Below are 19,665 nucleotides of genomic sequence, written 5' to 3' on the forward strand. Positions count from 1 at the left end.
AAGCGTCCGACTTCAGCCAGGTCACGATCTCGCGGTCCGTGAGATCGAGCCCCGCGTCGGGCTCTGGGCTGACGGCTCAGAGCCTGGAGCCTGTTTCCGATTCTGTGTCTCCCTCTCTCTCTGCCCCTCCCCCGTTCATGCTCTGTCTCTCTCTGTCCCAAAAAAATAAATAATAAACGTTGAAAAAAAAATTAAAAAAAAAAATGAAACGTAAGGGGCGCCTGGGTGGCGCAGTCAGTTAAGCGTCCGACTTCAGCCAGGTCACGATCTCGCGGTCCGTGAGTTCGAGCCCCGCGTCAGGCGCTGGGCTGATGGCTCAGAGCCTGGAGCCTGTTTCCGATTCTGTGTCTCCCTCTCTCTCTGCCCCTCCCCCGTTCATGCTCTGTCTCTCTCTGTCCCAAAAATAAATAAACGTTGAAAAAAAAATTTAAAAAATAAAAAAAAATGAAACGTAAAAGCCATTCTTAGCTTGAGATATATGAAAACAAGCCATAGGTAGGATTGACCTGCTGACCAATTTGTCAATCTCTTATCTATAGTAATAATCCCTCTTTAATTCTTGATAGTGTTGATTTCTTTTCTTGTTCTTTTTTTCTTGGTCAGTATAGCCAGAGATTTTTCAATTTTGTTGATCCTTTTTAAGAACCAAATTTTGGCTTTGTTAATTTTCTTTATTGAGTGTTTTTTATTTTGTTACTATCTGCTCTTATCTTTAGTATTTCCTTTCACGTACTTATTTTGTGTTTATTTTGCTCTCCTTTATCTAGTTTCTTAAGGTGGATCCATAGGCCATTGATTTTAGGTACTTCTTTTCTAGTAAATCATAAAAAGCTATAAATATCTCTCTAAGCACTGTTTAGCTGCAGTCTGCAAATTTGGATATGTTGTATTTTCATGAGCAGTCAGTTCAAAATATTTCCTACTTTCTTCTTTGATGCGTGGATTATTCAGGAGTGCATTCTTTAAGTCCCAAATATTTGGGGAACACCCAACACATATTGTTGTTTTTGATTTCTTGTTTATTTCGTATGGGTCACAGAGTGTACTTGGGATAATTTCAATCCATTTAAATTTGTTGGAACTTGTTTCACACACTTGAAACACTTGGTGTGTTCTACTTGTTGCATATGTTGTACTTTAAATATCAGACCTCAAGGTGGTCGATAATGTTGTTTAGGTCATCTGTGTCTTTACTGATTTTTTTACTAGCTGTTTCCTAATTTAGAGGGGTGTTAAAATCTCTGACTCTGTGAAATTCTCTCTTTCTCCCTTTAGCTGTGTCAAATGTTGCCTTACTTATTTTGGGGCTCTGTTATAATATGACATAAATATAATATCCATTTGTGTTGTTGTGTCTTCCCCATAATAACTCTAATCTTACTTGTTTCTGGTAATGTTCTTTGTCTTATGGTCTGTTTTATCTGATTTTAATATAGTCATTGCAGTTTTTTCATGCTTACTATTCCATATACATTTGTTTTTACACCCACTTATTTTCTATTTCTTCATATTCAAAGTGCACTTCAAAAAAAAAAGTGTGCTTCTTGTTGATAGCATACAGCTTGTGTCTCACGTTTTTTTATCCATCCTGAAAATATCTGCCTTTTAATTGGAGTGTGTAGTCCTTTAACATTTAATGTAATGTTTGATCTGGTTGGATCTAGGATTACCATTTTATTCTATTTTCTATCTGTCCCTTTGGTTTTTGATCCTCTTTTCCTGAAGCTTTTTGGTTAATTTTTTAATATGTATTACAACTGAATTTTCATTTTTTACTGACTTTTTAGTTATATCTGTTTGTATTATTTTTGTGATGGTTGCTCTAGAAATTACAATATGCATCCTTATATTTTGCAATATACTTAGAGGAGATATTGTACTACTTCATGTAAAACACTTTGACCATCCATATCCATTTACACCTCCGTCTTTTATGTTATAATTCTCATATATATTATATCTAAGTAGATCAGAAACTCCACAAGACAGTGTTATAATTATTGCTTTAAAGAGTCTTATGCAATCGAGAGAAAAAATAGTCTTTTATATTTATGTATATATTTATAATTTTCAGTGCTCTTCATTCTTACCTGAAGGCCAGAGTTCCATTTGGTAACATTTCCCCTTCAACTTAAGGAAATTTATTTAGTATTTCTTGTAGTACAGGTCTGATGGTGATGAATTCTCTTGGTTTTAGTTTATCTGAAAATGACTCTATTTTGCCTTTATTCTTGAAGGATATTTTTGTTTACCATAGAATTCTGAATTCCCTTGGCAGCATTTTCCCCCTAGCATTTTGAACATAGTCTACTCTCTTCTGGGTTCCACATTTTCTGATCAGAAGTCAGTAATCATTTGAATTTTTGTTTCTCTGTATCTGATGTATAAAAGGTCATTTTTCGCTGGTTGCTTTCAATATTTTCTTTGTTTTTTCACAGTTTGGTGTTATGTGTGTAAGTGTGTGTTTTCCTTGCATTTAGGTTTTCTGAGGTTTTCTGAAAACCTGCTTGAGGTTTTCTGAGATTCTTGAATCTGTAAACTTATGTCTTGAATCTGTAAATTTATCAAATTTGGGGAAATTTCCATCATTATCTCTTTAAATATTACCTCTTCACTGTTCTCTTTCTCCTCTCCTTTTGGGACTCCAATTACATGTATGTAAGATTTTTGGATGTCACCCCACAGGTCCCTGAGGTTAAGTTCATGCTTTTAATCATTTTACTATCTATTTTTCTGATAGTATAACTTCTGATTTCTCTTCAAGTCCAGTGATCTCTATCATCTTTATGTTACTCTTAAACCCATCCAGTGCAATGAAAACATTTTTGCTATTGTATTTTTGGTTCTAGAGTTGCCATTTTGTCCCTTCTTTTTCTTGTTTCTCTGCTTTTATTTCTTCTTTTTGCATTAATTGCAAGTATATTTTCTTTTAAATACCTGAGCATAGTTACATGAGGTGCTTAAGAATCCTTGTCTCCTGACTCCAACATCTGGGTCATCTCCAGTTTGATCTCCATTGATTGTCTTTTCACTTGAAAATGGGTGATATTTGGGGGCACCTGGGTGGCTCAGTCATTAGGGCATCTGGCACTTGATAGCAGCTCGGGTCTTGATCTCAGGGCCCCGAGTTCAAGCCCCATGTTGGGCTCACACCCAGTGTGGAACCTACTTTAAAAAGAAAAAGAGAAAGTGGGTCACATTCATTCTTCCTTCACACGTGGGGTAATTGTGAATTATGTCCTGGGTACTGCGAATGTTATATAATGGAGTTTCTGGGTTCTAGTATATTCTTCAGAAAACTATTGACTTTTTTTTTATACCAGGCAGATAACTCAGTTGGAATTGAACTGTGGATTCCATCTTTGGGACGGCAGCATAAATCTCAGTTCAGTTCCTTTATTCTCCGTTGGAGTCCGTCCTGTACATTAGTGGTTCAGAGGCCAGGCAGAGTTTCTACTCAGGACTTTGGCTCTTCTTCTCTAGCTTTCTCCTTTCCGTGATTCACCCCAGCCCCCCAGCCCCCGCCCCGACCTTCCAGTGACAGACTGTGGTTACCCTGGGCTTTGTTTTATGATTCTTCATGCCGCCAAGACTGCGAGTTTGCTATCAGAATTTTGAGTGGTGTTCGCAGCATTAGTTTCACCTTGCCATCAGGTTAAGAGCTGTAAAAACAGGTAACTAACTCACTTTGTAATGTTACCTTTTTCCACGTGTCTACTCTTGTCCAGAATCCGCCTGCTTTTGTTCATTTTCCAGTGCTGTCGAGTCATGGTTATTTTGTATAGTTATGTGCAGGGGGATCGAGTCCATTCCGAGCTACTCAGCTACGCCGGAGGCAGATGTTGACTTCCCGTTGTATCTGGGCTACATACGGGGCTTTTTATTATAGACTTTGGTGGAGAAACAAATCAACCAACCTCAGTCACATTCTGGGTACCAAACTGCTTACACATTGAAGCTAAATCATAACTTCCCCATGGTACTTCATTGCCCTAGCAGAGTTCATTTGTGCGGGAGAAGAACCGTATGGCTTTGGGGTTCACAAATAATTTTTAGAAATATTATAAACTCTCATCTCCCCATGATACAGCTAGCTAGATAATAGTTCCTTGACAGGCAGCATGGATAATGGGGAAAATGTAGGCCCAAATGACAAATATCTTCATTCAATTACATCCCAGCTGTGTGACCCTAGACAAGTAATTTAATCTCCCTGAGCCTCTTGATATCATAATACAACATGTATTTCAGAGCTGATAAAGGTATTAAATGAGCAAATTCATGTAAAGGTGCCCATATACCCTGTTTTGCCTGGGATTGTCCAGGTTTACCAATTGTGGTCCCAGTTGATTGGTTCTTTTCACTCTCAAAAATGTTCTAGTACTTATAAAATACTGTTACCAAATCAAATCAGCAAATTCTTCTAATAGTGAGCCCCTAGAATTCCTAAGGCCTAATGCCTCACTTCCCTGCCTTGCTTTTTAACAAAAGCATCGCCCAGTGACATTTGGGGCAAGTGCCTAATGCTCCTATTGTGTTGGGTTTTTGTTCTGTTTTTTTTTTTTTTTTCCCTCTCAGAAATGTATGGGCAAAGAGGGCCTGCTTTCAAAGACTTCCTGATTCTCAGCAATAAATCAGGCAAATCACCTGATTCATCATTCCCCTTTCCACCTCTGTGTATACCCAGGTGGAAGTAGATCAGAAGGAGAGAAAGTCAGAGATAAGTTGGGAAAGAAAAAAGTCGTGTGTTTGTGTGTGTATGTGTGTGTGTGTGTGTGTGTGTGTGTGTGTGTCTATGTCTGTGTGCACCCTGGTTATGTCTTTCCCTGTGATCTGAGAGAGAGAGAGAGAGAGAGAGAGAACTTGTATGTGTGCTTGTGTCCATGCATAAAAGGATAGCTTGTAGAACTCGTTCCCACCCTTCAGCCTCACAGCGGGATCCTCCAGGGTTGTGGCTGTGGCTGGGGTGGGAGGTCAGGAGGGCTTCAGGTTCATGAGCGATGATTCCAGTTTCTATTTCTGGCTTGTCTTGGCAGGTTTATCTGGGTGAAGTCCCTCTGGGAAGGATTTTGGCTTCCATATATTTGCCTAAATCCCTGAGGGAGAGAATTCCTCTTAGCAGCTTACACACCATCTTGTTTAATTTTTTTGGCCAAACTTCACTCTTTAAGGTAAGTTCTTGCCTCTGGTAACTGTCACGGGGTGACATACGGTGACTCATTGCAATTATGAACTCTTGCTATTTTCATGATGTTCTGTTTATTTTAGAATACGCTCTCTGATTTATTCTGTGAGTCCCCTGGCACAAACCCTGGCCCTCAGAATGAATCAACATCTTCTTTAATGATGTTCCACAGTGTTTAATTTTCACAGCCTCTCAGTGTTGGGAGGAACCTTAAGGATTATCTGGTGACCAGACAGAGGCCTCAAGATGTTTTCAAACCAGAAAAGAACAGCAAGTTCTCCGGCTGCAATGCTGCTTCAGCTGGCCTGTGCTTTCCCCCCGAATCTGCCCTGGCTCCTCAAAGCCTCCCATGCCCACTCTTTGGGGCCAGTTTATTCGCAGCTGAGTGGTGTCCAGCAAGACCCTTGCCTTCAAGCACGTTTTGCTCCTTCCTACCCCCTCCACAGAACCTTTTCTGAGGGCTCCTGTCCCACCGGTCATTAAAACAAAGAGGCAGTACGATGTGGTGCTTATGAGCACAGATTCTGGGGCCAGACCGGCAGAATTTAAAGTCAACTATGCGTTGCTATTATTATTGGCCTGTTTGGGGGGCTCAGTCTAACAACAGGTTCATTTGTTTGGCCCACTCTGCCCCATCTAGCTGTTGGGAAGACAGCACCCAGAGCTGGCATGAAACAGTTGATGATCACTATTAACTGTTAACGTTCACACTTTATTATCTCACTTGCTTATGAGAAACCTTGACCCAAAGAGTGCTGTGGTCTGAATGCTGTGTCCCCGGAATTCATGCGTTAACACCCTAACCCCCAAGATGATGGTATTAGGAGGTGAAGCCTTTGGGAGGGGATGAGGTCCTGAGGGTGCAGCCGTCATAATGGGATCAGTTATCTTATGCAAGAGGCTCCAGAGAGCTTGCTTGACTCTTCCATCATGCGAGGACCCAGCAAGAAGATGCCATCTAGCAACCAGAAAGCAAGCCTTCACCAGAACGTGACCATGTAGGCACCCTGATCTTGGACTTCCAATGTCGACAGCTGTGACAAATAAGTTTCTGTTGTTGATAAGCCACTCAGTCTGATATTTTGTTCTCACAGCTTGGATGGACTAAAACAAAGAGGCTAAGTGATTTTGCTCGAGGTCACACAGCTAGGAAGTGGCATAACTAGTAATCCAATCCAGGCTGTCTGACTCCAAAGTTCAAGTATTTAAGAGATCCATACATTAACAGTCAAGTATGTTTTCATTTCCTAGAGAGGCTATCCAAAGGAATGAATTTATAATGGTCAACTATTCACAGAGTCATTGCAGGGAGATTGTACTGGGCCAGCTTAAATATACCACATACCCATACCACATACCAACTCAAATATAATACATCGTCTCCAGCTACATCTGTAGGGTGTTCTGTTCTCTTGGAATTCTCTAGTGGCTCCCATTTCTTTCTATCTAAATCCTATTTGTTCTTGTGGATTTTTAGCTCAAATCCCACCCAGAAAGCCTGCCTGGAGTTCATGAGGCCCTGCTTTCCTCCTCACCTCCTGCTTGCATTCTTGTCTTACACTTCCATCTAGTTTCTGGTCTGGTTTCCCTAAGTAGATTGTGGCATATGTCATGGGTCAGACATGTTTTATTTTCGTGGATCCTAGCACAGGGCTAGGTACCCAACATGTTTTCGGTAGATACATATTTATTAAGGCTTGTCTTTAAAAAACAAGGAAAAAACTGGTTAGGTCTGAGACAAGAGAGTTAATGAACAAAGACTTGAACAAAAATTCAGAATGTGGCTCATAGCACTCTGACCCTTTTGGTAAGCTTGAAATTTCCCTGTATCATCTGACATGCCGTTATTTTTGTCTTATTTTCTCTCCTTTCTGTAGAGGGCTGTGTTTGTCTCATAGAATAGAAGATAAATTTATGTTGCATAGATTCCACGCCTAATCAGTAATTTTTATTCACGGACACCTTCCATTGAAGGGGATTAAAGATCTTTGCCAAAATTAGCCTACAGACGTCACGGTGCCATCACTTTCAGAACTGGAAGGGCCCTTGTAACTCACAGTGGCCCATCTCCTTTTACCAATGAGGGTATTGAGGGGAAGGGACCTGCTAGAGATGACACGGTGTATTCATTTGGTCACACAATTATTATTCAGTCAGCAAATATTTATCAAATTCCTGCTGTGTGTCTTGTGTGGTGCTGGATGCTGGGGATACAACAGCGAGCAAGAGAGACATGGTGCCTGCCCTCATAGAGCTTACAGTCCGATGGGAGAACAGAAGCCTAAAGATTCTAACTTTGAAGGGGATGACCTGAGCCAGGGGCCTGTGCCCCTGATTGTTGGGGGGGCTACTTAGAAGAGATGCCATCCTCTAGCTCCCTTTCCCCCGGGTCCTGAGTCTCACGGCCTTGCTTTGATGCAGCTTCCTCTAACATCTTTTGATCAAAATCTTAACTGCCATTACACCATATCACTTTAAAAATTGTTGCTAAGATAGGGGCACTTGTACCCCAATGTTTATAGCAGCACTCTCAACAACAGCCAAATGATGGAAAGAGCCTAAATGTCCATCAACCGATGAATGGATAAGGAAATTGTGGTTTATATACACAATGGAGTACTACATGGCAATGAGAAAGAATGAAATATGGCCCTTTATAGCAACATGGATGGAACTGGAGAGTGTTATGCTAAGTGAAATAAGTCATACAGAGAAAGACATATACCATATGGTTTCACTCTTATGTGGAACCTGAGAAACTTAACAGGAACCCATGGGGGAGGGGAAGGAAAAAAAAAAAAGAGGTTAGAGTGGGAGAGGGCCAAAGCGTAAGAGACTGTTAAAAACTGAGAACAAACTGAGGGTTGATGGGGGGTGGGAGGGAGGAGAGGGTGGGTGATGGGTATTGAAGAGGGCACCTTTTGGGATGAGCACTGGGTGTTGTATGGAAACCAATTTGACAATAAATTTCATATATTAAAAAAAATTGTTGCTAAGACACCCCTCTTGGAAAACACGCACCTCCTCCTCCACTAGTGGCAGTTCTCTAGGAGAAGGACGGAGCATTAGGCAAGTACCATATGGCACAGGGGCTCTGGGAGCATAGAAGAGAACACCTACCCTTGTCCGGGAGATCAGGAAAGGCCTACAGAGGTGTTGGCTGAAACCCGAGGTTGAGTAGAAGCTAGGAGATGAAAGGGGGCAGGGAGAAGGATGGAGGAGTGCTTTGGGCAGAGGGAACAACTTATCTAAAAGGTTCAGAAGTGAAACTGGTAAAACTTGAGCCTAGAACCAAAGAGTGGAAGAGTGAGAAATGATTTAGCTCCTTTTCCCGCATGGCCGCCATTTTGTAGGAAAGGAAAATAAAACCTGAGGACAGGTTAATGAAGTCCTGGGTCTCTGTGTGTTGCCCCTCTTTTGGCATCTCCACTACAGAAAACTGTATGTCTTCGACTAAATTGAGAGGGTTCTTAGATATCACCGGGTCCACTTTTCTTCCTGTTATCAGTGTAAGAGAGGGAAAGAGGCTTCCAAGGAACAAGAGGGCTTGGGCTAGCACTTGGTCTTTTGACTGTCAGCCAGGGCCCTTGCCACCATTTTGTGCTGTAGATCCACCTCTACCTCATGCTACCCCGGGGGAATTCCTCCGGGAAGGGAGCATTGAACCACTAGACTGGTCTTGGATGAACACAGCTGGGCAGGAACATGAAATGAGTAGCTTCCTAGCAGAGCCCCGGGCTGTGTTCACAATCACCCAGTTCTCAGTGGCTTCAGGGCTCAGAAATGTGGCATCTTCTGAAAGTGCCCCAAGTGTCAGGGTTCAGAGAGTTACCAAAGTCGGGAATAGTTTCACTTTGTTCCTAGTGCGGTACTGAGTTGCAGGTAACAACAAAATATTAACAAAGCCAATGCTTTTTTTTTTTAATAGATATTTGGGTATGTGGCTGGGATTAGTGAATTGTTTTAGCTGGGTAAAATTGAGACCTTATGTGAAGACAGGAGGTGAGCTAAATGACCTCTAAAAATTTCTTCTCAGGGGCACCCGGCCGGCTCAGTCATTAGAGCACGCGACTCTGGGCCTTGGGGTCGTGAGTTTGAGCCCAATGTTGGGGGCAGAGTTTCCTCTGAAAATAAATAAAATCTTTAAAAAATTAAAAAATAAATAAAAAATAAAAATTTCTTCTCAGCTTGTGAATTTCTTTTCTATATTTCTGTACCTAGTGCCATGCATTAATAATTCTGAGTCGATTAACAGGCAAGAAATTGGAAATTTAGGACCTGAACCCCTCTTCCTTATATGTTTCATCTACAGACCAAAAATGTCACTAAAGCGTTAACTACCTTTGTGGTGAGTGCCAGCGTTTCACATACATCAATTCAAAACTTGGCTGACCCAGTGGTTATTTCTCTGCAGCATGTTGGAGGAAACCAGGTAACATACCCATTTTCACCTCGGAATAGAAAGGCCTCAGAACCCCTCGTGAATTTCTTGTTAAACATAATTGGCTACTTAACATATGTGATTCTAAGACTCAGTGAAGATCGTCCCATTCCAGGTAGTAGAGATGTGTTGTAATGGAGGCCTTCTAAAAATAATGCCATAGCTTCAGGGGATAACTAAGTAATGGAGGCCTTCTAGAAATAATGCCATAGCTTCAGGGGATAACTAAGTAATGGAGGCCTTCTAGAAATAATGCCATAGCTTCAGGGGATAACTAAGTAATGGTGGGCTCCTAGCACTATGACAGATCGGCAGAGAGGACTGACTAGGGCGGGTGGGTCTTTCAGTTGTCCCATCACACTAACTGATATTTAATTCCATTTGTTTTTGAGTGAGGCAAGCAATTTAAAATAATTGGACATTTTTATCCTTTTGAATTGCCATGGAGAGCATCAAAATATGTATTAATTATCACCAAAGGATTAAAGCCATAGTCATATGGCATAACATACGGTATATATTACTAAATGATCAAATTTAGCTGTAGTATAAGAATGAACTACTATTCCATTCTTTGATGTTAATGTATGTCCAGTGTGAAGTCTTAATAGTTTCCTTTATTCCCAATCTAGAAGACCATATGGCACAGCATATTTTTCACAGGTCTTAATTCTAGAGGGGAAGAAGGAAGAGTGGGAGAGGGAAGTAATAAAAAACAGATACCAAATGGAACATGTTAGATGGGTAAGAGCTCTCAATTCCAGCAGGGGCCCCAGCTCTCCAGGCATCCACCAATAACCAATTTCTCATTGTCTCCAGCTCCCTGGACATTCTAGGAGCTGGTGAGGCCCCAGCAATGCCCGCTGGGTCTAATAAGCATGCAGCTCAACTTGGTATCCATAAGGCTTGATCTCAGCTGTGAGCTCCAAATTCCAAAGTCCCATCAGGAACACCTACCCCACATCAAACCTGCACTGACCATCCAGAGGCTCCTCCTGGGTCTTGCACCAGGAGAGTGTGACAAATTCCTGTGTTACTATATATGTATATGAATATATATATATATATATATATATATATATGTATATTGTGTGTGTGTGTACATGTTTAGTTTTACTGTAACAAAGCCACTTGTACACTTTTAACAAATTGAGCATCATCGGTCCTTTCCAGTGAAACAAAAAGAAAATTTAAACATAAATAGAAACAAAATTACAATAACGCATGTCAATTCCAAATATGATCCTACAGGTTCTGCTGATTCTCCCATTGAGTGGCTGGGCTCAAGTCATTATTAGGAGAGAATGTCATTTTATCAAAGTGTCATCTTCAACTGCAAGGATGTCCGTTAAACATCACAGCTAAACGTGCCAGAGGAGAAGCTATGTTGTCAGAATGCCCACTTACCCCACCCAAACATCTCAAACCCAACCCTTGGCTGACCTTCTATTTAAAAAAAAAAAAATTCTTGATTTTGAGAGATACAGCATGAGCAGGGAAGGGGAAGAGAGAGAGAGGGAGAGAGAGAATCCCAAGCAGGCTCTGCGCTGTCAGTGCAGAGCCCAACACAGGGCTCGATCTCACGAACCATGAGATCACAACCTCAGCCGAAATCAAGAGTCAGACGCTTAACTGACTGAGCCAGCCAGGCGCCCCTGCTGACCTTCTATAACCCCATTTTTTAAAGTTTGTTTGTTTGTTTGTTTGTTTGTTTGTTTTAAACAAGAGAAAGTGGACAGGTACACATGGGTAATGCTAACTGTTCATATTCCCATAGGAACACTGTAATCTCTGAGCCCAATATACAGAGAAAGTAGGGAAAAAGCTAGAATTATATGTCCTCCTACACAGGGGCTAGCACCCTCCAGACTCCAGCGGAACTAGGGGGGCAGAAAGCTTTTCTGTTTTCCCACAGAGCACGGTGGTGTTGACTCCATCAAGTTTTGTTGAGACAGGAAGGGATAAAAGTTCATTTGGAACAGAAAGGGCTAGAGATTATTTTCCCACTGTATGATGCTCAGGTATTTCCCCCCCACAATAAGTTGAGAACCATGATATAAAAGGGGGAGAAAAGAGGCTTCAAAAAACAGGGTGAATGAGCACAAGAAGAGGGGGAAAAGAGAGAGCCACTTGCTCTCAGGGACGAGGAAATTTCAAAAGAAAGGTTGGAATCCATGTGTGTTCCATTTGTCAGCTTTTCCTTCCTCCTCCTCCTCTCCTTCCTCCCCCTCATTGTTCATGTTCATCTTCCTCACCTTCATCGTCATCCCCTTCATCAATATCTTCCAATCCTCCTTCATTTTCATCATCATCATCTTCTTCCTCCCCTCCTCCTCCTTCATCATCCGTTTTGGGAACGAAAAAGCGCTGTCACAGATTTGGCCAAATACTGTCTTTGGTGACCCCTCCAAACTCATCTGCATCAGAATGGTCAGTAAAGCAGGTGAAGAAGCTCTCTGATGCCTCACTCTGTCTCTTCCTACTGGCTCTATCCTGTGTTTGACTGGAACATTTCATCAGATCCTCTCTGGATTTCCACTTGATTTCAGTGGACTTGGAAGAGGGAATGCCATTCTTGTCCTGATGAAATTCTGTGGAAAGAACTTTATTTTTGAAGTAAGGGTTTTCATCACAGTAAAAATCTATTCTGTAACCTGATTGAATATCTTCAAATTCTGTCACTTCAACTCTTGTCAGATAATGCAGCCCCCCTTCTGGGGCACCTGGGTGGCTCAGTTAAGCGTCCAACTCTTGATCTCAGCTTCAGGTCTTGATCTCCAGGTTGTGAGTTGAAGCCCCATGCTGGGTGTGAAGCCTACTTCAAAACATTAAAAAAAAAAATAATGCAGGGTCTCTTCACCCTCCTCCCCAGGCAGTGCAGACACTGTGGATGGTTGACAAATGCTGTTACCCCCAAATCTGGGATTTTGGCGATCAACTCCAACCTTTTCTGAAAAAATGGTTGGCAGAATTTGTTACATTCCTGTTGTACTTTCAAAATGTCCTCACTGGCTCATGCATAAGTCTGTCTATTTCATTTTGTACTTCATCAATATGTTCAGCTCCTTCGTGCTGCTCTTTTTTTCCCCCCCTCGGCAAGTGTTGACAAGTTGACGTCTCCTTCAGCTCAGGGGCAGGAGACAGTCTCTTTTTCTTCCTGTGAGGCGGGAGGGAAGACTGGCTTTGAGAGCCATGCTGTGAGGAAGGTCCATGAAATAAGGGCAGATGCACATCTGGAAGAAGCTCTGATTACTCCTCTTTACCAAATATTTTAAAGGGCACACACCAGACCATCGTTCGGTAACATGCCATTTTCTCACTTGTAAACCCCAAGTCACCCGGGGTTAGTCTTAAAACCAACTAGCGAATGATCTAAGTATGTGTGTCTCTACTGTTTGAAAAAAGCATGAAGAAGAAACATGTTTCTTGTGTGTAGTTGTCATCGTGTGGAAAGTATCACAAGGAAAGATGTTTACCTCCGATTTGTCTTTTTTTTTTTTTTTTTCTAGAATTACGATCAAGTTCACTGTGCGTTTTGGGACTTTGGGAGTAACGGTAAATATTTTTCTTAGCAAGCTTTGTCTTCGGCTCTCAGTGAGACTTTGCCCCTGACCATTTTTCTAGTTGGCCGTTGGATGACTTGGAACCGTGCTGTCTTACCAGACCCTACAGAGAACTCTGACGGACCAAGATACGAATATCAGTTTCACACCTAGTTAGGGCATGGGAGGTTAAAAAAAGAAGCCCTTTCTTCTTGATAAGAGACTTATTTGGGGGATTAGAAAAAAATCATATAGCTCGGGAATAAGGAAAATTGAAAGACCGGGTGCAGAGTGGCCTTGAGCTGTTTGAAGCAAGTTGAGAAACGAACACCTGGCTTTTCATCTGTGTTTTCCCATGGAGATTTGCAACATCTACTATCTTCTTTATTCCCCTCATCTCTTCTAGACTGACTGTGTGACCTTGGGTAGTCCATTGACTCTCTTGGGGCCCCAATCTTTTTATCTTTTCATTGAGGGGGTAAGACTTCCTGGGGGGTCTCAAATGGCCCTTCCTGTTTGGCTAGGTATGAGTCGTCGGGGACAGTAAGAGAAGGAATTGGGCTTGGGGATTGCTAAAGGGGCTCTTCCTAGGCTTGCCTTCTCCCTTGGAATCTCCAGGGATATTGCCAAATCTCAAAGTATTCCCACCCTGAATCCATTTTCCCTGGAATGCCAAGAATGACTATGTGCCCCTCTGCCTGGGAACTTTTCCCTTTTCAGTCTCCCTGAAATTCTGGAAGAAAAAGGAAATTCTCCTCCGGCTTGACTCCCTGGGATGTGGGACTACCAGTCCTTTCCTACAACAGGGATAGCATGTCCTTTCCTGGTCTTCTCCAAGTCTCCCAGGATAAGATTCTTGTAAAATGATGAGCCTTGACCCCCACAGCCTCAGTAAGTTAATCCGCATGCTCACCAATGCCAGTTGCCAGACTTCTCCCGGGTCACCCTTTGCCCCCCACCCTCTGTCCATGGATCCAGAACCTCTGGAATCTATGGAGTTATCCTGGATGGACAAATTTTAATGACACTTAGCTGCCTATTTTATGATAACCTCTCTGGTCTAGTGCTACACTGGACGTTTTACTCTAGATCTGGCCTAGTATCTGAGATCTACAGGTTATGGAGGTGCGAGGGTTGGTTTTAAAACCCCTAAATAAGCTCAGGAGTGAGAAACTAGGCAAGTGTCAAGTAAACCAGAGACTCTAATTGGCCCTGAGGAGTGACAGACCATGATCTGGCTTGAACTGGTTTTTTCAGATGTCTATTCTGGGGCCACCAAGCAGGCCAAAATGTCAGCCCATATTCCATAGCTCATGTCCTTCAGAAAGTTCTAGATCTACCTGTTTTCTATTTGTGCTACTTAAGAAAACAGTTCTTACTCTGTCACTCCAGCATGGTGGCATAACTGTTGTTCGTGATTAGAGTCTGTCCTCATCTCGGGCAGGAATCCGTAGAAGTTCCTGTGCCAGAACTGGAAGTGAGAGCCAAAGGGGGTATGCCATGCATGAAGTTCGCAAAAAGTCAATTTCACCTATTAGACTTACTTTCATTTCAATGTTCAACTATACCTCTATCTTATTCTCTTAACAAAGAATACTAATTATAACACACGCTCGGAAGGTGCCCATAATGAAAAGTTAAACATTTCTGAGAAAAACAAAATTGCTTTGAAATTCCCTTCTGTCTCCTGCAGATGGGCAAGGTGGATGGAACTCGTCAGGCTGTAAAGTAAAGGAAACAGACGTAAATCACACAATCTGTCAGTGTGACCACCTCACCCATTTTGGAGTCTTAATGGTGAGTTGTCTCTTAATCGCTCCTTGATAGAATTTGGACAACTTTTATTAGATTACAGACCAGAAATATATGTGTGAACTCTTAAGGAAAAGTGGCATGCAAGGGGGAGAAAGCCCCCTCTTCGTCCATCCGAAGTAAGGCAGATTGAAATAAATATTTATTTTTTCTCCTTGTAAAAGTAATGTCTGCTTCTCAAAATTCAGACATGACAGAAAAGGTCCCTGTAATCCCCCTCCCAAGAGATCACCACCTTTTTTAAAGTTTATTTATTTATTTTTGAGGGGGGGGGAGGGCAGGTGGGGGGAGAGAGAGACACAGAGACACAGAGACACAGAGACAGAGACAGAGAATCTCAAGTAGGCTCTGTGCTGTCAGCATGGAGCTGGACACGGGGCTTTATCTCATGATGTGAGATCATGACCTGAACTAAAATCAGGAGCCAGATGCTTAAAAACTGACTGAGCCATTAGGCACCCCAAGATCACCACCTTTAACACCTTTATATGCATTCTTTCACATTCCTTTCCTATGTGTATATTAACACGTTGTTATTTTATAAAAATGGGATCAAAGTATTCACCCTCTTTTTGCCACTGGCCTTGCACTAAACAATACAATGGGACACCTTTCGGGCAAATACATGTCCATCTACTTCAATTTTCACAACATCTTTATAGAATTCTCTTGTGTGGATTTAACACAGTGAATGTAACCGGTCCCCAATAGACAGGCATTTTAGTTGTTGCTGTTTTCCTCCATCATGAGCAATGCTGTAAGACACATTTTTACTCATTTTATCTTCTAACACTGGTGTAACTATTTCTGTAGGATAGATTGATGGCAGTAGAATTGCTGGGTCAAAGGGTATCGTCATTAAAATTTTTAATTGTCAGGCTGCAAGAACAGTACAAGAGCTATCTGATCAATTCACATATTCGGGCTAGAGCCTCATTAGTTAGTTAACTCTATCATCTCTTTAGTTCCTATGGCCCTCCCTAACATCAGGACTTGCTGAGGTTTCCTCCAAAATGGCTCTCGAAGGGGCGTCTGGGTGGCTCAGTTGGCATGCCACTCTTGATCTTGGGCTTGTGAGTTTGAACCCCATGGTGCACGTAGAGTTTACTTAAAAAAAAAAAAAAAGGAAGGAAGGAAGACGATGGCTCTAAAATGTATTTCTTCTTCTCGACCCCTTTCTGAGTACTTTCTTAGTTTTCTTAACTTACTTTATTATATATACGATATACTGTTATCTAAATGTGTTGTGCACGAGTTGTTTCTCCTACTAATGGTAGGCTCCTTGAGGGCCGAGTGTCTGTTTTATATTCCTTTTTTTTTTCTAACCATGTTTATTCAACAAAGGAGAGGCACTCCATTGATACTTACTGAATTGTAGGAATTACGTTTGAGTTCTGTCCAAGTTGGTAGGGGGTCAAAAGACCAGGGCTCACATCCCAGTTCTGTCACTAACTACCTATCTGATCTTGATCAGGTTGGTTCACTTGTTTGGACCTTAGATTTGTCTTCTGAAACATGAAAGGTGGGAGTAGACGGAGATTTCTTAACCTTGGCACTAATGATATTCTGAACCAAAGAATTCTTTACTGTGGGGACTGTTCTCTGCATTGCAGGATGTTGGGCAACATCCCTGGCCTCTGCCCACTAGATGCCAGTAGCACCTTCCCCAGTTATGGCAACCAAAAATGTTTCCAGACATTGCCAATGTCCCTGGGAGAAGGGCAATATCGCTTCCGGTTGGGAACTACCGGGGGGACCAGTGCTTCTTAACCTTTTATAATTCATAAATCTCTATAAGTATCTGAGGAAAACTGCAGACCTTGTGTCCAGAACTAGGCACACACAGATTCCTATGGTCCTCAGGTTAAGACATTTCTGGATTATGTGATCCCTAAAGCCCATTTTGTCTCTTAATTTCATGAAAGTTATTTAAAGTCTAAAGAAAAGGAACATTTTTTAATGTTCTGTGTGGTGTTTGGGGACGCTTAGTTCAAATAATGATTCACTTTGCATCCCAAATTCACCTCTATTAGTTTGGTTATATTTTAAGTGTGGAACATGTTAATGACAATAAAACCAAGGACTAAATGTTCTTCCAGTGCTGTTGATGACTCTTCATGACCTGTACACAGTAAGTTGCACTAGGCATATTCAAAAAAACAACATACAGTCTTATCGTATACCCATCCACGTACCCCGGTTTTGTAAGAGCTATAGCTGAGATACTATATATCCTGAGAACCTGCCGCTAGTGATCCCTGGAAGGCTTTACCATAAACTTGCTCTGGAAAATGTATCAAATACAACATATTGCATTTCCTAGGATTTATCCAGGTCTGCAGTGGATGCAGTGAATGAACGGATATTAGTGCTTATAACATACATTGGATGTGGAATCTCCTCCATTTTCCTGGGAGTTGCAATGGTGACATACATAGCTTTTCAGTAAGTTGATAAAGTCCTGCTCTGAGTAGGTTTAATTTGGTTTGATGAATGCTGTTGTCACTGTAACCATGTTAATTTCGTAAAATGTTCCTATTCATCACAATAAGAAGAGGTCAAATCCATTAGATTATGAAGTGCATAGATGAAAAACTAACAACCCAGGCTCCTCTAAAGGGGGGGGGGGGGTTGTAATTGGATTTTTAAAAAGCAATACAAAAACACTAAGCATAAAAGGAAAAGTTGATAAATTGGACTTCATTGAATTTAAGAACTTCTTTTATCAAAAGACACCATTGAGGTGCCTGGGTGGCTCAGTTGGTTAAGTGTCCGACTTCGGCTCAGGTCATGATCTCATGTGTCATGGGTTTGAGCACCATATGGGGCTCTGGTGCTGACAGCTCAGGGCCTGGAGCCTGCTTCAGATTCCGTGTCTCTCTCTTTCTCTTTCTCTCTCTCTCTCTGCCCCTCCCCGACTCACACTCTGTCTCTCTCTCTCTCTCTCTCTCTCTCTCTCAAAAATAAACATTAAAAAAAAATTTTTTTTTTAAAGACACCATTAAGATAGTGAAAAGGCAAACCACAAATTGGGAGAAGATATTTACAATGCATATTGTAATGCATATATCTGACAAAGGACTTTTTTGTAGGGTGCATATGAGTGCGTGTATGTATATACACACAAACACACACACATATATATACACACACACACACACATATATATATATATACATATATATATATACATACTCCTACAGATGAAAGATAGACAATACAATTAAAAGTAGGCAAAGGTGGCACAAGAACAGACACTCAGATCAATGGAACAGAATAGAGAACCCAGAAATGGACCCACAAACGTATGGCAACTAATCTTTGACAAAGCAGGAAAGAATATCCAATGGAATAAAGACACTCTCTTCAGGAAGTGGTGCTGAGAAAACTGGACAGTAACATGCAGAAGAATGAACCTGGACCACTTTCTTACACCAGACACAAAAATAAACTCAAAATGGATGAAAGACCGAAACATAAGACAGGAAGCCATCAAAATCCTCAAGGAGAAAGCAGGCAAAAACCTCTTTGATCTTGGCCACAGCAACTTCTTACTCAACACGTCTCCAGAGGCGAGGGAAACAAACACAAAAATGAACTATTGGGACCTCATCAAAACAAAAAGCTTCTGCACAGCAAAGGAAACAATCAGCAAAACTAAAAGGCAACTGACGGAATGGGAGAAGATATTTGCAAATGACAGATAAAGGGTTAGTATCCAAAATCTCTAAAGAACGTATCAAACTCAACACCCAGAAAACAAATAATCCAGTGAAGAAATGGGAAAAAGACATGAATAGACACTTCTCCAAAGAAGACATCCAGATGGCCAACCGACACATGAAAAAATGCTCCGCATCACTCATCATCAGGGAGATACAAATCAAAACCACAATGAGATACCACCTCACACCTGTCAGAATGGCTAACATGAACAACTCAGGCAACCACAGATGTTGGCAAGGGTGCGGGGAAAGAGGATTTCTTTTGCATTGTTGGTGGGAATGCAAGCTGGTGCGGCCACTCCTGAAAACAGGATGGAGGTTCCTCAAAAAACTAAAAATAGAACTACCTTGTGACCCAGTAATTGCACTACTAGGTATTTATCCACGGGATACAGGTGTGCTATTTTGAAGGGGCACAGGCACCCACATGTTTATAGCAGCACTATCGACAATAGCCAAAGTATGGAAGGGGCCCAAATGTCCATCGATGGATGAATGGAAAAATAACATGTAGTATATATATATATATGTATACACACACACACACACACACACACACACACACACACACACACACACAATGGAGTATTACTCGGCGATCAAAAAGAATGAAATCTTGCCATTTGCAACTATGCGGGTGGAACTAGAGGGTATCATGGTAAGCAAAATTAATTAGAGAAAGACAAATATCATATGACTTCACTCATATGAGGACTTTAAGAGACAAAACAGATGAACATAAGGGAAGAGAAACAAAAATAATATAAAAACAGGGAGGGAGACAAAACAGAAGAGACTCATAAATATGGAGAATAAACAGAGGGTTACTGGAGGGATTGTGGGAGGGGAGATGGGCTAAATGGGTAAGGGGCATTAAGGAATCTACTCCTGAAATCATTGTTGCACTATGTGCTAACTAACTTGGATGTAAATTAAAAAAATAAAATAAATAAAATAATA

At 41.5% G+C, this 19,665-nt stretch overlaps 1 protein-coding gene across 3 annotated transcripts in view; it reads left to right on the forward strand.

The window, feature by feature from the left end:
- ADGRG4 (adhesion G protein-coupled receptor G4) overlaps positions 1-19,665 on the forward strand; it is a 111,715-nt gene that overhangs the window by 83,072 nt on the left and 8,978 nt on the right. For 2 of the 3 annotated variants that reach the window (XM_045051158.1, XM_045051159.1), the window contains exons 8-12: positions 5,037-5,171; positions 9,498-9,617; positions 13,136-13,181; positions 14,862-14,965; positions 17,304-17,425. In XM_045051158.1, the coding sequence (XP_044907093.1) occupies positions 5,037-5,171; positions 9,498-9,617; positions 13,136-13,181; positions 14,862-14,965; positions 17,304-17,425 (527 nt within the window). Of the gene's footprint in view, positions 1-5,036; positions 5,172-5,268; positions 7,739-9,497; positions 9,618-13,135; positions 13,182-14,861; positions 14,966-17,303; positions 17,426-19,665 lie in introns of those variants that run through there. The other variant, XM_045051160.1, reaches the window with a different exon arrangement.

This window comes from Felis catus, chromosome X (genome assembly GCF_018350175.1).
Source record: "Felis catus isolate Fca126 chromosome X, F.catus_Fca126_mat1.0, whole genome shotgun sequence".
NCBI classification, from domain to species: domain Eukaryota; kingdom Metazoa; phylum Chordata; class Mammalia; order Carnivora; family Felidae; genus Felis; species Felis catus.